Raw genomic sequence first — 16,311 nt, forward strand, 5'->3', positions numbered from 1 at the left:
TGCGCCGGGGTTTATATAGAGGGTGGGCGGGGCGAAGAGCGGCCGCACCCACTAGGAAGGGGAGGGAGGGAGAGGGTAGCCAATAGGAGGAGAGGCGGTGGGGAAAGCGGCCAATGAGAGGAGGCGGAGAGATGGGGGGGAGGGGGGAAGGAAGGAGGGTGGGTCCTGGAAAGGGTTGTGGGGGTGGCCGTGGCGAGCGCCTGCGCGGAAATGAGGGGAGGGAGCGGGGCGCTGTGGGGAAGGGGGGAAAGGGGGAGGGGAAAAAGCGGCGCGGGGGAAGGGGGGAGGGGGTTGGGGGAGCGGGGTGGGATTCGGGGCAGGGGTCTGAAGAGGTGGAGAGGTGGCGGGTCAGGCGCGGGGATGGGCAGCACGGGATTGGGAGGGGTGTGGGGAGGGGTCCTCACCGCGCGCGAGGCTGGGCGGGAGTTGGAGTGCGCGGGGTGGCCGCGCATGCGCAAACGCAACCTTAGCCTCCCCCCCTCCCCCACGCCACCGCCACCACCCCCCCGCTTCCCTCCCTTCCCTCTCCCCCTCCCTCCCCCCCCCCCAGGAGCCGTTAACGGAGCGGCGGGAACCACGTGCCGCTTCACGTGAGGCAGCGCGCATGCGCGGGGCCCTTCCCGCCGACAGCGCGTGCGCGCCCCCCCCTTCACCCCCCCATGCACCGCCACGGGCTGGCGCCTTCTGCGCATGCGCACTCCGCCCTCCCCCTCCCCTCTCCCCTCCTCCCCTCTCCCCCCGCGCATGCGCAGCGCTCACGGGCGGGAAGGCGCGAAGGCGCTGAGGCGGGGCGCGCGCAGCCCTCAGGCTTCTGAGGCGAAAAAGCTGTTAAACGGGTAAAAAACCCCCCTCCCCCACCTCCCGCACCCCTACTTTGCCTCATAAAAACGCATCCCCCTTCATTCCTTGCCCGGCTGGGTGGTGCCGCCTCAGCTGGATCCCTTGTGGGCGGCTCTGCGCCTTTCAGTGCCTTTATTGATGGGGGGGGGGGGGGGGGGGGGGCTTGGTAAGGGGTTGGGGAGGGGTATTTGAGAGGTTTTGGGGGGGTTTGAGGGGGGTTAGGGGGGTTGTTGGGGTGTTTTTAATTAGATTGGGGAATTTGAGGGTGGATTGGTGGGGTTTTTATGGGGTTGGGGGGTTATTAGGGGGTTTTTAGGAATTTTGGGGGGTTTTGAGGGGGGTTGAGGGGGTTGTTGGGGTGTTTTTAATCAGGTTGGGGAGTTTAGGGGAGGGTTGGTGGTGTTTTTAGGAGCTTGGGGGGGTTATTAGGGGTTTTTTAGGAATTTTGGGGGGTTTTGAGGGGGGTTGAGGGGGTTGTTGGGGTGTTTTTAATCAGGTTGGGGAATTTGGGGGAGGATTGGTGGGGTTTTTAGCAGGTTGGGGGGTGTTATTAGGGGTTTTTTAGGGATTTTGGGGAGATTTTGAGGGGGGTTGAGGGGGTTGTTGGGGTTTGTTGGGGTGTTTTTAATCAGGTTGGGGAATTTGCGGGAGGATTGGTGGGGTTTTTAGCAGGTTGGGGGGTTATTAGGGTTTTTGTAGGGGTTTTGTGGAATTTTGGGGGGTTTTGAGGGGGGTTAGGGGGGTTATTGGTTGTTTTTAATCAGGTTGGGGAGTTTGGGGGAGGGTTGGTGGGGTTATTAAGGGTTTTTTTAGGGGGGGTTGTGGAATTTTGGGGGGTTTTGAGGGGGGTTGAGGGGGTTGTTGGGGTTTTTTAATCAGATTGGGGAGTTTGGGGAAGGGTTGGTGGGTTTTTAGTGGGTTGGGGGGGGTTATTAGGGTTTTTTTAGAGGTTTTGTGGAATTTTGGGGAGATTTTGAGGGGTTAGGGGGGTTGTTGGGGTTTTTAATCAGGTTGGGGAGTTTGGGGGAGGGTTGGTGGGTTTTCTAGCGGGTTGGGGGGTTATTAGGGTTTTTTTAGGGGTTTTGTGGAATTTTGGGGGTTTTGAGGGGAGTTAGGGGGGTTGGTGGGGTTTTTTTAATCAGGTTGGGGAGTTTGGGGGAGGATTGGTGGGGTTTTTAGCAGGTTGGGATTATTAGGGGGTTTTTAGGAGTTTTGTGGAATTTTGGGGGATTTTGAGGGAGGTTGAGGGGTTTTCTTAATCAGATTGGGGAGTTTGGGGAAGGGTTGGTGGGGTTTTTAGCGCCTGGGGGGGGAGGTTAGGGTTTTTTTAGGGGTTTTGGGGGGGTTTGAGGGGGGTTGTTGGGGTTTTTTTAATCAGGTTGGGGAATTTGAGGGAGGGTTGGTGGGGTTTTTAGCAGGTTTGGGGGGTTATTAGGGGTTTTTTAGGGGTTTTGTGGAATTTTGGGAGGTTTTGAGGGGGGGGGTTGAGGGCTGGGTGGGATTTTTGTAGGTTTTTAGGGGGGTTGGGGCAGTTTGAGCCGGAATTTTAGGTGGTTGGAGGGGATTTTGAGGGGTTTTTGCAGGTCTGTTGAGGGAGGTTTAGGGGTATGAGAGGGGCTTGGGGGGATTTTGGGTGGGTTTGGGTGTTTTGAGGGGGTTTTTAAGGGGTTTATTTTTCCTCCCAGGCCTCAAAACTCAGATGTTGGGATTGAGGTGGGGGCAGGCAGGACCCCTGCCCAGACACCAGGCTGAACCCTCAGGGGCATTTGCGCTCCACACACTGCTTCCCGCCTTCCTCGTACTCCTGCTTGGAGATCCACATCTGCTGGAAGGTACCCTGAGGTTTTGGGGGGGGGAGAAACAGACAGACAGACAGACACACATAGGGTTGGGGGGGACACACCCAGTCATCCAGGGCCCCCTCTGTGTCCCCCCTGTCCCCTTTAACCCCCCAACTCACAAGGGAGGCGAGGATGGAGCCCCCGATCCAGGGGCTGAAGCGCCGCTCCATGGTGCTGTTGCTGGCGATCAGCTTCAGGCGCATGCTCTAAGGAGGGAGGAGGGCAACTGGGAAGCAACTGGGAGCCCAGTCTGGCTCCCAGTAGGGATGGAGTCCCTCCCAGTACCCCCCACCAAGCCACAGAGGGAGGGTTCTCTTCCTCAAACACCTTTTCCCCCCCACCTTCCCCAGCCCTAAATCCCACAGACAGGGTGGGGGGGCCCCTCCCTGGCTGCCCTGGGACACCCCATCCCTGGATGCCTGGATTCCACACCCCCCCATATATATCCCACAATGAGGGGGGTGTTTCAGGCTCTATGTCCCTCCCAGTGTCCCCATCATCCAACAAAAGGGGTGGGGGGTGTCCCTGCCCCAAACCCTGTGGTCTTTTCCCACCCCCCCCCCCGTCCCCCCTCACGGGAGGCGTCTTCTGCGACAGCTCCCGGTTGAGGCGATCGGTGAAGCCCTGCAGCAGGGTGTTCCCCCCTGTGACAATGACACTGCCATAAAGACCCTGGAAGAGGAAGAGGGGATTAGAGGGGTGTCATTACATCCTCCCTACCCCCCAAAATCCCCCCTCACCCCCGCTCCTGACCCCGTTAACTCCTCACCGGTCGGATGTCGATGTCGCACATCCCGATGCTCGTGGTGACCACGTGCCCCACGCCCAGCATTGTGTTCCCTGAGAGGCCCTGGGGGGGGAACAGTGATGGGGTTGGGGGGGTTCAAAGGCGCTGGGGGGGGGGGCAGATTCACACACAAAACCCCCCTCCCCCAACACCTTCATGCCCCCTCCCCAACCTTGACGTTGGAAGGATCGAAGAGCCCCTCGGGGATGCGGAGCCGCTCGGCCCCGTAGTCGGTGTTGTAGCCGTTGGGCATCTCGTAGTGAACCGTGGGCATCTGGGCAGCTACCCTGGGGGGGTGAGGGGGGAAAAGGGGCTTATGGAGAATCCCTAAACCCCCAGAAACCCCCCAGGGGGCAAATGGGGGGGTTATGGAGGACCCCAACACCCTCCCCAAAACCGAGCGCCACAGTAAACTGCAAGGGATGGGCCCCAACCCACCCTGAACCCCCCAAAAACCCCAAGGGGGGGGTTGTGGAGGACCTCAACCCCCCAAAAAATTTCAAGGGGGGGAAAGAGGAGTTAAGGAGGACCCCAAACTCCCCTCAACCCCCCCAGAAAACACTAAGGGGGGGTTATAGAGGACCTCAACCACCCCAAAAAATCACACAAGCCCCCACCCACCTGCCAAAAACCCTTCCCAGCACTCACTGCTCATCGTAGGGGGAGTCAGAGACCTGGAGCACCGAGGCTTGGAAGTCTTGGATCACCTCCTGGGGGGGGGGGTTCAAAGTCAGTGGGGGTGAACCCAAGTGTTGGGGAGCCCCCTCCCCAAAATCCCCAGGTATCCAGGCCCTCCCCCCAGCCCTCCAGCCCCTCACTCACATTGCAGGTGTAGTTGTGCCAGGACTTGGAGACCTGGGGCAGCTTCTCCTTCTTCTTCCAGTTGGGGGGAGCCCCCTCCCTCACCGGCTCCTGGGGTGGGGGGGGAGGGGGTCTGGTGAGAGGGGGCGGGGCTTGGAGGGGGTGAGCACACCCCATTGGTGGGGAGTTGGGGGAGGGGGGGGAATGCCTGGAAAGGGGTGGAGCTTCAGGGTGGGTGGGACCTAAAGGGGAGGGGCTTGTTCTGGAGGGGTGGAGCCTGAGGGTGGGTGGGACCTAAAGGGGAGGGGCTTGTTCTGGAGGGGTGGAGCCTGAGGGTGGGTGGGACCTAAAGGGGAGGGGCTTGTTCTGGAGGGGTGGAGCCTGAGGGTGGGTGGGACCTAAAGGGGAGGGGCTTGTTCTGGTGGGGTGGAGCCTGAGGGTGGGTGGGACCTAAAGGGGAGGGGCTTGTTCTGGAGGGGTGGAGCCTGGGTGTGGGTGGGACCTAAAGGGGAGGGGCTTGTTCTGGTGGGGTGGAGCCTGAGGGTGGGTGGGACCTAAAGGGGAGGGGCTTGATCTGGAGGGGTGGAGCCTGAGGGTGGGTGGGACCTAAAGGGGAGGGGCTTGTTCTGGAGGGGTGGGGCCCGGGGGTGGGTGGGACCTAAAGGGGAGGGGCTTGTTCTGGTGGGGTGGAGCCTATTGTCTGGCTGCTCTTAAAGGGGTGGGGCTAAGGGGAGGGGGCTTGTCTGAGAGAGGGTGGATGCTATTGGCTGGCTGCTTTTCGAGGGGCGGGGCTTCCCCTGAGAGACTGCAGCCTATTGGCTGGCTGCCCCAAGGGGCGGGGCTAAGGGGTAGGACCACCCCTCAGGTAGTTGCCTTTCACCCAAGGGGTTAAAGGGAACATCTCAGGTTGACTCCACCCCCCTCCACCCACAAAGGGGCGGGTCCTAACCACCCTGTCTTGTCCTGATTGGCTGTTCCCTGAGCGCTTCCTGCCCACTGGCTCCTCCCCTACCTTGGCGGCGATCATGTACGGCGGCACGATGTCGATGTTCATCTCCTGGAAGAGCTCCCTACACTGCATGGAGATGAAATCCCCGGCCAGCGGCGACTTGACGATCCCTGCGGAGCCAACGGTGAGTCGCCGCCGTCACCTCGCCGCCCCCGCCCCTCTCTTCTCCACCAATCACCTCTCACCTTGTTGGAGGATGTAACCGTCGTGTACCGGGATGGCCGTGGTGTGGGTGGCTCCGCTGTCCAGCACCAACCCCGTGCTGCGCCCGTTGGCAAAGCTGGGCCCACGTCGTTAAGGGGAACGCTAATTAGGCTAATGAAGGGGTGAACCCCGCTAATGAGGTGGGAGGAACCCCACTAACGAGGGGAGCAGCCCCGCTAATGAGGAAGGGAGCCCACTTAACAAGCAACCCGCTAAACACTACACCCCACCCATTTAGTGAGGCCTGATTCCCCACCCTGAGTGATAATTAAAGGCCTAATGAAGGCCTTAATGACCCAAAGGCTAACGAGCCTGGGGATGACGTCACCAGGGGGGGATACGCGGTGAGCACGGCTGTCTTGCAGAGGAAGAAGGCTGGGATGTTGTAGTGCTCAAACATCAGCTCTGTCAGCTTCTCCCTCTTGGCTCGTGTGTTCCACTGTGGGGGGACACACACAGTTGGGGACACCGAGGGGACACGTTCAGGGAGGGGTGACAAAGGGGGGTTGTGTCACCTTGTCACCTACCGGAGCTTCAGACATGAGGACGGGGTGGAGACCCGGCTCTGACTTGACGTGTTTGCCGTAGGTGTGGTCCAGGATGGCCTGGAAACACTCCCAGTCCTCGACTGGGGGACATTGGTGGGGTGACAGGGGGTCGGGGACACGAGCAGGAGGGGTGACATCATACAGGGGGTGACCCCCAACCCATTGGATAACCCTCAGACCCCGCACCGGTGTCGGGAAGTGACCCCCAACCCCCTGAGCTGGTGTCCCCCCCCCACCTCCTGAGCTGGCCTCAAAGGGTGTGTGTCGTGTGTGTCCCCCCCCCACCCTGTGACGTCACCGTGACGTCACCGTGACTCACTCATGCCGTTCTTGAGGGGTGACAGGACCTCCATGCCCTCGCGGGCCACGTGCAGCGCGTTGGTGTCGATGTAATAGACCTTCCCCCCCTTCTTGTCCTTGTCACCGTCCAGCTCCAGGGACACCTCCTCGGGGGACAACAGCCCCACCGTCGTGGGGAAGTCCGCCTGCCGCCGCCGCGTCGCCGCCGCGTCGCCGCCGCCGCCGTGGGGGAGATGGGGAGAGGGTGGGGAGGGGAGAGGCAGCCACATGGGTGTCATTGAGGAGGGGGCAGTGGGGACGCCGCGGTGATGTCACCGTGATGGGGTGATGATGGCAGTGATGGGGTGATGTTGGGTTAGGGGTGGGGATGCCGCAGTGATGTCACCGCGATAGGGTGATGGGTGATGGCCCTGGGGACTCCGCAGTGATGTCACCGCCATGGGGTGACAGGGGGTGGCCCTGGGGACGCCACAGTGATGTCACCGCGATGGGGTGACAGGGGGTGGCCGTGGGGACGCCACAGTGATGTCACCGCGATGGGGTGATGAGTGATGGCCCTGGGGACGCCGCGGTGATGTCACCGCGATGGGGTGATGGGTGATGGCCCTGGGGACACCGCAGTGATGTCACCACGATGGGGTGATGGGTGATGGCCCTGGGGACGCCGCGGTGATGTCACCGCGATGGGGTGATGGGTGATGGCCCTGGGGACGCCGCAGTGATGTCACCACGATGGGGTGATGGGTGATGGCCCTGGGGATGCCGCAGTGATGTCACAGTGATGGGTGATGGCCCTGGGGATGCCGCAGTGATGTCACCGCGATGGGGTGATGGGTGATGGCCCTGGGGACGCCACAGTGATGTCACCGCAATGGGGTGACAGGGGATGGCTGTGGGGATGCCGCAGTGATGTCATGGTGATGGGGTGATGGGTGATGGTCCTGGGGATGCCGCAGTGATGTCACCACGATGGGGTGATGGGTGATGGCCCTGGGGACGCCGCAGTGATGTCACCGTGATGGGGTGATGGGTGATGGCCCTGGGGACGCCGCAGTGATGTCACTGCCAAGGGGTGATGGGTGATGGCCCTGGGGATGCCGCAGTGATGTCACCACGATGGGGTGATGGCCGTGGGGACGCCGCAGTGATGTCACCGCGATGGGGTGATGGGTGATGGCCCTGGGGACACCACAGTGATGTCACGGTGATGGATGATGGCCATGGGGATGCCGCAGTGATGTCACCGCGATGGGGTGATGGGTGATGGCCCTGGGGACTCCACAGTGATGTCACCACGATGGGGTGATGGGTGATGGCCCTGGGGACGCCGCAGTGATGTCACCGTGATGGGGTGATGGGTGATGGCCTTGGGGACGCCACAGTGATGTCACCGCCATGGGGTGACAGGGGATGGCCGTGGGGATGCCACAGTGATGGCATGGTGATGGGTGATGGCCCTGGGGACGCCGCAGTGATGTCACCACCATGGGGATGGGCACACACGACACCCAGTGACACCCACCTTGGGACAATCCTCCCCGGCGTAGCCGGCGCGCACCGAGAAGGAGCCGATGTCAAACACCAGCGCTCCCACCTCATCTGGGGGGGGGACACACACACACAACACACGGTGACACCGGGACCCCCCAGCTCCCCCCTCCCTGTCCCCAATATCCCCCCCACCCCCCCCCCACCCCGGTATCCGCCACCCCCTCCCGCGAAGCCCCGCCCCCCCCACCGCGGGAAAGCCCCGCCCCCTCCCAGCCAAAGCCCCGCCCCCTCCCTCGCGCAAGGCCACGCCCCCTACCGCCGCCGTAGACCCCCCCGCTCATGGCGGCGGCCGCGGGTTCAGCACTGGACAGCGCCCGGGCGGCGGGGGTGGGCGTGGCTCAGCCAATCAGCGCCCGCCGCCCTGCGCGCACGCTGATTGGACGGCGCTGGAGACAATGAGGGAGGCTTAAAGGGACAGGCGCCCTTTTGTTTTAAAGGGGGGGGGGGCGGTGGATCTTCCTGTCCCCTCCCAAGAGTGGGAGGGGTTTAGGGCTGGTTGGACGCGCCCATTGGGTGGGGAGGTGTGAACGTCATGTGTGGGCGTGGCTTCATGGGGACCCCACACCCGGGTGGGGGTGGAATGACCCATGGGGGCGTTGTTATGGTAACACGGGGGGTGTCACCGTGGTGATGAGGAGGGGGTTTCTATGGCAACAGGCTGAGGGGTCTCCATGGAGATGGTGGAGGGGGGATTCCGGGTGTCCGTGGCAACGGGTTCAGGAGGGGGCGTGGCTTCTGTCGTCACGGCAACGGTGCAACAACCCCCGGGTTCCGTAGCAACAGAGCAGAGGGGGCGGTTCCTTAGAACCCCGGGGGGTTTCCATGACGACGGTCCCCGGTGTCGCTGCCAGGGACCAAGATGGCGGCGGCGTCCCGCGTCACGTGATGGGGTTGCTGGGCGTGGCCTCTTTGGGGCGGGTTTATCCCGCCGGAAGCGGAAGTAGCGGCGGCGGCTGCGGCGGTGGGGACGCGGGGAGGTACGGGCGGGGGGCTCAGGGGTGGGTCCTGGGTTTTGGGGGGGTGTTTGAGTGGTGAGTGAGGTGCCAGGGGGGCGGGGAATGGGAGTTCTGGGGGTCCCTGAGGTGATGGGGGTCCAGGAGGGGGGGTTAGGGGCCTGAGGGGGGGTATTGGGAGTCCTCGGGGGTGATAGGGGTCCCGGATGGACTTGTAGGGGTGCTGGGGGGGTACTGAGAGTCCTGGGGGGGGGGATTCTGGGGGTCCTGAAGGTGATGGGGGTCTCGGAGGGGGTTATAGGGGGGGAATTGGGAGTCTGGGGGGGGTGGGGAGGGTGCTGTAGGGGTGTTGTTGGGAGTCCTGGGGGGGGGGGGTTTATGGGGGTTCTGGGGGGGATTCTAGGCCTCCCGGGTCAATTTGGGGGGGATCCTCAGGGGGTGACAGGGTTATGGTGGTCCCACGTCCCTAACACACCCCCCCTTCCCCTCCCTCCCCCCCCCCCAGGATGTCCTCAGGACACACAACAGCAGCACCGGGGGGATCCCCAAGCCCGATGGGAGGGGGGGGCAGCAGTGACCCCCCACCCCAACACCACCACCACCACCAGCACCAGCAGCGCCGCCGCCGCCGCGCCCCCCGCCCTCCTTCCATCTCCCCTTCCTCCTTGGGGACCCCCCACCCCCCAAATTCAGGTGCTGACGTTTTCGTGACGGCCAGAACCGACTTCCGGGCTCAACTCCGGCGCTGCCAACGGCTCCTGGCACCGGGAGGAGGGGGCAGCAGCAGCGGTGGGGGGCGAGGGGGGGTCCCTGGGACCCCCCCCCCAGGGGAGTTACGTCTCCACGGGCTGGGCCTGGCTGTGCCCCGAGCCATCAACCTGGCCCTGCAGCTCCAGGCCGCAGCCCCCGGCACCTTCCGGCTCCACGCCAGCACCTCCTCTGTCACCCTACCCCCCCTTGGACCCCCCCGGCGCCGCCGTGGTCACCCCAGCAGGTCTGAAGGGGAAGGGGGAGAGAGGGAGGAAGAGGAGGAGGAGGAGGAAGAGGAGGAAGAAGAAGAAGGGGCGACCCCCCGGCTTCGCCATAACTCCGCCATCCACATCAGGGTCTGTAGGGAGGCTCCTTGTGCTTGAGGTGGGGGGGGGGGACAGACACTCCTGGGGGGGGTTGAGGGGTCCCCCCCACACCCCCCCAGTATGGGGGGGGGTGGCTCTGGAGCCCTGAAGGAGTTTGAGACCCTCCCCCACCCCCCCCTTAAAATAACCCCCCCCACCCTGGAGCAACATGAAACAGCCTGAGAGGGTCATGGGGACCCTGGTGACATGGAGGTGGCCACCAAGGAGCCAGCAAGGGCCACCATCACCCACTGGGAGCTACGGCCATCAAGGGCCACCAAGGGGCCACCAAGGAGTTGAGGCCACCACAAGCCACCCGGGGACACCAAGGAGCCACCCAGGGCCACCAAGGAGCCACCCAGGGCCACCAAGGAGCTGAGGCCACCACGAGCCACCCAAGGCCACCCAGGAGCCACCTGGGGCCACCAAGGAGCTGAGGCCACCACAAGCCACCCAGGAGCCACCTGCTGCCACCAAGAAGCTGGGGCCACCACAAGCCACCCAGGAGCCACCTGGGGCCACCAAGGAGCTGAGGCCACCACGAGCCACGCGGGGCCACCGAGGAGCCACCTGGGGCCACCAAGGAGCTGAGGCCACCAAAAGCCACCCCGGGCTACCCAAGAGCCACCACAAGCCACCCAGGGCCACCAAGGAGCCACCTGGGGCCACTGAGGAGCCGGGACCACCACGAGCCACCCAGGGCCACCGAGGAGTCACCTGGGGCCACTGAGGAGCCGGGGCCACCACGAGCCACCCGGGGCCACCGAGGAGCCGCCTGGGGCCACTGAGGAGCCAGGGCCACCACGAGCTACCTGGGGCCACCAAGGAGCCACCTGCAGCCACCAAGTTATCACCACCAAGCCAGGGCCACCAACAAGCCACCTGGGGCCACCAAGATGCCACCATCATCTGTTGTGAGCTGTGGCCACCAAGGAACCAGAAAGGGCCACCAAGGTGCCACCCAGGAGCTGCCAAGGAGCCCGGAGCCACCGTCACCCACCGTGAACTGCGGCCACCAAAGGGGCCACCAAGGAGCCACCATGAAGTGTGGCCACCAAAGGGCCACCCAGATGCCACCAAGGAGCCACCACCATGAAGTGTGGCCACCAAAGGGCCACCCAGATGCCACCAAGGAGCCACCACCCTGAAGTGTGGCCACCAAAGGGCCACCCAGATGCCACCAAGGAGCCACCACCATGAACTGGGGCCACCAAGGAGCCACCTGGGGCCACCAAGGAGCCACCATCACCCCCCACGAGCCGGGGCCACTCAGGAGCCCCCAAGACCCTCGATGCCACCCACCCCCTCCCCTCCCCTCCCCCCCTGGACAGTTTTTTGGGGGGGGGGGCAGGGCAGGGGGACGCCCCCTCCCCCCAATAAAACCGGTGGCAGCAGCAGCGGCGTCTGGGGTGTGGGGGGAGGGGCGTGGGCAGGAGTGGGGGAGGGGCAGGGCTTCCTCTGCGTCACCGCTGACCTTTGGGGCAGGAAACCCCCCCATGGACCTGGGCATCCGGGGGGGGGGACAGACGGACAGACGGACACCCGAGGGCTGTGTCTGCCTGTCCCGTGTCTGTCTGTCCCTCCCGTGTGCCCCCGGTGTCTCCCCCTGTGGCTGTGTGTCCATCCATGGCCATCTGTCCCTCCGTGTCCGTGTCGTGTCCGTCCCCCCCCCACCATGTCCCCATCCAGTCCGTCTGTCTGTCCCTCCCCCGTGTCTGTGTCCCCTCTGTCATGTGTCCCCCATGGCCATGGCCATCTGTCCCTCCTTGTCCGTGTGTCCCCCCCCACCATGTCCCCCTCCAGTCCGTCTGTCTGTCCCTCCGTGTCCCCCCGTGTCTGTGTCTGTCTGTCCCCCAGTGTCCATGTGTCCCCATGTCCCCCTGTGTCTGTGTCTGTCTGTCCCCCAGTGCCCATGTGTCCCCCCCCATGTCTGTGTGTCCCCATGTCCATGTGTCCCCGTGTCCCCCCGTGTCTGTCTGTCCCCCAGTGTCCATGTGTCCCCCCCCATGTCTGTGTGTCCCCGTGTCCATGTGTCCCCATGTCCCCCCGTGTCTGTCTGTCCCCCAGTGTCCATGTGTCCCTCCTCCATGTCTGTGTGTCCATGTGTCCCCATGTCCTCCCGTGTCTGTGTCTGTCTGTCCCCCAGTGTCCATGTGTGTCCCCCCCCATGTCTGTGTGTCCATGTGTCCCCATGTCCCCCCGTGTCTGTGTCTGTCTGTCCCCCAATGTCCATGTGTGTCCCCCCCATGTCTGTGTGTCCCCATGTCCATGTGTCCCCCCCATGTCCATGTCCCCCCCGTGTCTGTCTGTCCTCCCTTGTCCATGTGTCCACCATCCATGTGTCCCCCCCCGTGTCCATGTCCCCCCCCGTGTCTGTCTGTCCTCCCTTGTCCATGTGTCCCCCATTGTGTCCATGTGTCCCCCCCCATGTCCATGTGTCCCCCCATGTCTGTGTCCCCCCCATGTCCATGTGTCCCCCCCATGTCCATGTGTCCCCCCATGTCTGTGTCCCCCCCAGTGTCTGTGTCCCCCCCATGTCCATGTGTCCCACCCATGTCCGTGTCCCCCCCGTGTCCGTGTCCCCCCCATCCATGTGTCCCACTGTGTCCATGTGTCCCACTGTGTCCATGTGTCCCACCTGTGTCCGTGTCCCCCGTGTCTGTGTCCCCCCGTCCATGTCCGTGTGTCCCCCCTGTGTCCGTGTCCCCCCTGTGTCCATGTCCCCCCCATGTCCATGTCCCTCCCATGTCCGTGTCCCCCCCATGTCAGTGTGTTCCCCTCGTGTCTGTGTCCCCCCTGTGTCCTCCCGCCATGTCCATGTGTCCCCCCATGTCTGTGTCCCCCCCCCATCCATGTGTCCCCCTGTGTCCATGTGTCCCACCCATGTCTGTGTCCCCCCCGTGTCCGTGTCCCCCCGTGTCTGTCCATCCCCCCCGTGTCCATGTGTCCTGTCCATGTCCGTGTCCCCCCCATGTCAGTGTCCCCCCCTCGTGTCTGTGTCCCCCCTCTGTGTCCTCCCCCCATGTCCATGTGTCCCCCCATGTCCGTCCCGCCCCGTGTCCGTCCCCCCCCCATGTCCGTGTACCCCCCCCGTGTCCATATCCGCCCCCCCATGTCCGTGTCCCCCCCATGTCCGTGTGTCCCCCCTCCCCGTGTCCGTGTGTCCCCCCCCATGTCCGTGTGTCCGTCCCCCCCGTGCCGCCCTTTGGCCCCGCTGGCGCCGCGGGGACCTGACCCCGTCACCCGGCCGTGCGGAGCCGCACGTACGGCCTGGCAGGGGGCCGGGGTGTCCCCCCTGTCCCGTGTGTGCGTGTGTGTGTCCCCCCCCTCCCCACCCCCGTGGGTCTCGGGGTCCCCTCCCCGCCCCCGTCACCGTCACGGGGGTGGGGACACGGGGACACCCCCCACGGCAGCGTCCTGCTCCCCTTTCCTGCGGGGCCGCCGCGGCGCCGCGCGGTGACACGGCCACCGTGACGCTGCCCCATTGTTCGGTGCTTCCTCTGTCGTGTGTGTCCCCCCCCCAGACCCCCCCCCTCAACCCCCACCCCCAGGGGGGACGGGGTCCCCTGTCCCCACAGCTCCACGTGTCACACGTGCGGGGTGTCCCTGTCACCCCCCGGCCCCGGCCCTGGTACCTCATGGGCACCCATGGTCACAGCCCCCCAGTGTCTCCATCCCTGTCACCCCGTGTCCCCCCCTTGTCCCCCTGTGTCCCCATGGCCCCATCCCTGTCACCCTGTGTCCCCCCATGGCCACAGCCCCCCAGTGTCCCCATCCCTGTCACCCCGTGTCCCCCCATGGCCACAGCCCCCCAGTGTCCCCATCTCCAGGTCCCCATCCCTGTCCCCCTGTGTCCCCATGGCCCCAGCCCTGTCACCCCCGTGTCCCCCCCATGGCCACAGCCCCCCGTGTCCCCCCCTTTGTCCCCCTGTGTCCCCATGGCCCCATCCCTGTCACCCTGTGTCCCCCCATGGCCACAGCCCCCCAGTGTCCCCCCTTGTCCCCCTGTGTCCCCATGGCCCCACCCCTGTCACCCCGTGTACCCCTGTGTCTGTGGCCATGGCCCCCATGTGTCGCCCCCCATGGCCGTGGCCACAGCCCCCCATGTCCCCTTGTGTGTCCCCATATCCCCACAGCCCCATCCCTGTCCCCCTGTGTCCCCTCCATGGCCACAGCCCCCCATGTCCCCCCATGTCCCCCCATCCCTGTCCCTCCATGTCCCCACAGCCCCATGCCCATCCCTGTCCCCTGACCTGTCCCCGTGTCCCCGTGTCCCTGCGCTCATGTCCCTGCATCCCCATCCCAGGCCCTGTGTCCCCATCCGTGTCACTGTCCCTGTGTGCCTGTCGCCATGTCCCCACATCTCTGTCCCTGTGTCCCCACATGTGTGTCCCCAAATCCCTGTCCCTGTGTCCCCACATGTGTGTCCCCACATCCATGTGTCCACATCTGTGTCCCCATGTCCCCGCATCCATGTCCCCTTGTCCTGTATCCCCTTGTCCTGTGTCCCCATGTCCCCACATCTGTGTGGCCACATCTGTATCCCCCCACATCCGTGTCCCTGTGTCCCCACATCCGTGTCCCTCTGTCCCTGTCCCCCACATCCGTGTCCCCACGTCCCATGTCCCCATATATGTCTCCCCTTGTCCCCGTGTCCCCACATGCGTGTCCCTCTGTCCCTGTGTCGCTACATCCATGTCCTCCATGTGTGTCCCCACATCCGTGTCCCTCTGTCCCCACGTCCCGTGTCACCACATGTGTCCCTCTGTCCCTGCATGTGTCCCCTTGTCCCCATGTCCCCACGTCCCCGTGTCCCCACATCCATGTCCCTCTGTCCCCACATCCCATGTCACCACATGTGTGTCCCTCTGTCCCAACATGTGTCCCCACATCCATGTCCCCCCATGTGTGTCCCCACATCCATGTCCCCACGTCCCATGTCTCCACGTGTCCCTCTGTCCCTACGTCCCATATCACATGTGTCCCCGTGTCCCCACATCCATGTCTCTCTGTCCCCACGTCCCATGTCCCCACATGTCTCCCCTTGTCCTCACGTGTCCCTACATGTGTCCCCTTGTCCCCGTGTCCCCACATCCATGTCCCTCTGTCCCCACGCCCCGTGTCCCCACATGTGTCTCCCCTTGTCCCGTGTCCCCATGTCCCCACATCCATGTCCCTCTGTCCCCATGTCCCCACACGTGTCTCCCCTTGTCCCATGTCCCCATGTCCCCACGTCCCATGTCCCTACATGTGTGTCCCTCTGTCCCTACATGTGTCCCCTTGTCCCCGTGTCCCTCTGTCCCTGTGTCCCCACATCCATATCCCCACATCCCATGTCCCCACGTGTCTCCCCTTGTCCCATGTCCCCATGTCCCCACATCCATGTCCCCACATCCCACGTCCCCACACGTGTCTCCCCTTGTCCCATGTCCCCACGTCCCCACATCCCATGTCCCCACGTGTCTCCCCTTGTCCCATGTCCCCATGTCCCCACATCCATGTCCCCACATCCCACGTCCCCACACGTGTCTCCCCTTATCCCATGTCCCCATGTCCCCACATCCCATGTCCCCACAAGTGTGTCCCTCTGTCCCTACACGTGTCCCTCTGTCCCTACACATGTCCCCTTGTCCCATGTCCCCATGTCCCCACATCCATCTCCCTCTGTCCCTGTGTCCCCACGTCCCATGTCCCCACACGTGTCCCTCTGTCCCTACACACGTCCCCTCGTCCCATGTCCCCACCTCCCCACACCCCTATCCCCCCGTCTCCCTATCCCCCATCCATCCCAACTCCCTCATCCCCCCCATTCCCCTCCCCATATCCCCCCCCCCTCTCCCCTCCCCTCTCCTCCCCGTGTCCGTCCGTCCGTCCGTCCGTCCGTCCGTCTCCCGCCATCCCGGCGCCGTCCCCGCGTGCTCGGGGAGGGGGGTGGCCCGTAGCCAGGGGCCGACGTGCGGCGGCCGGCGCGGCCTTTTCCTCGACGGCCCGAACGATGGCGGGGGGGGGGGGGGGTGGGAAACGGATGGGAAACCCCCCCCCCCACCCCCCCCAAAAAGGGCCCTTCCGGCCCCGAGGCCCCTCGGATCAAACATTAACCGGGGGACGGGGACCGGGGGGGACGCGGCGACGGGCACGGCCGCAGGCCCGGGGCCACCCAGGGGACCCCCCCCCTTGCCATGAGCAGCCGCCGATGGGGGCGGTGGGTGAGTTTGAAAGGGGGGGGGGGGGGCTGGGGGGGGGCATGTTTTGGGGGGGGGGGGGGGAAGGGGGTGGGGGGCACCCAAAGGGACACCACTGGGGGAGTGACATGGTGTGACTCCCCCCCCCCCGCCATGGGATGGGGTGGGGGAGCATCCCTG

At 64.6% G+C, this 16,311-nt stretch overlaps 1 protein-coding gene across 1 annotated transcript; it reads right to left on the minus strand.

The window, feature by feature from the left end:
• Positions 1 to 2,596: 2,596 nt before the first annotated feature.
• Positions 2,597 to 8,162, minus strand: LOC311204770 (actin-like protein 6B; the record flags this gene model as incomplete). Its single annotated transcript, XM_084281131.1, has 14 exons — positions 2,597 to 2,677; positions 2,801 to 2,887; positions 3,258 to 3,353; positions 3,451 to 3,531; positions 3,641 to 3,755; positions 4,117 to 4,178; positions 4,291 to 4,380; positions 5,282 to 5,388; positions 5,464 to 5,558; positions 5,824 to 5,921; positions 6,010 to 6,110; positions 6,350 to 6,515; positions 7,853 to 7,929; positions 8,138 to 8,162. The coding sequence occupies 14 exons, from the start codon at positions 8,160 to 8,162 to the stop codon at positions 2,597 to 2,599; spliced, it is 1,281 nt and encodes a 426-aa protein (XP_084137257.1).
• Between the last annotated feature and the right edge of the window lie 8,149 nt (positions 8,163 to 16,311).

Source organism: Gallinula chloropus (genome assembly GCF_964237585.1).
Source record: "Gallinula chloropus genome assembly, contig: HAP1_SCAFFOLD_721, whole genome shotgun sequence".
In the NCBI taxonomy this organism is placed as follows: Eukaryota; Metazoa; Chordata; class Aves; order Gruiformes; family Rallidae; genus Gallinula; species Gallinula chloropus.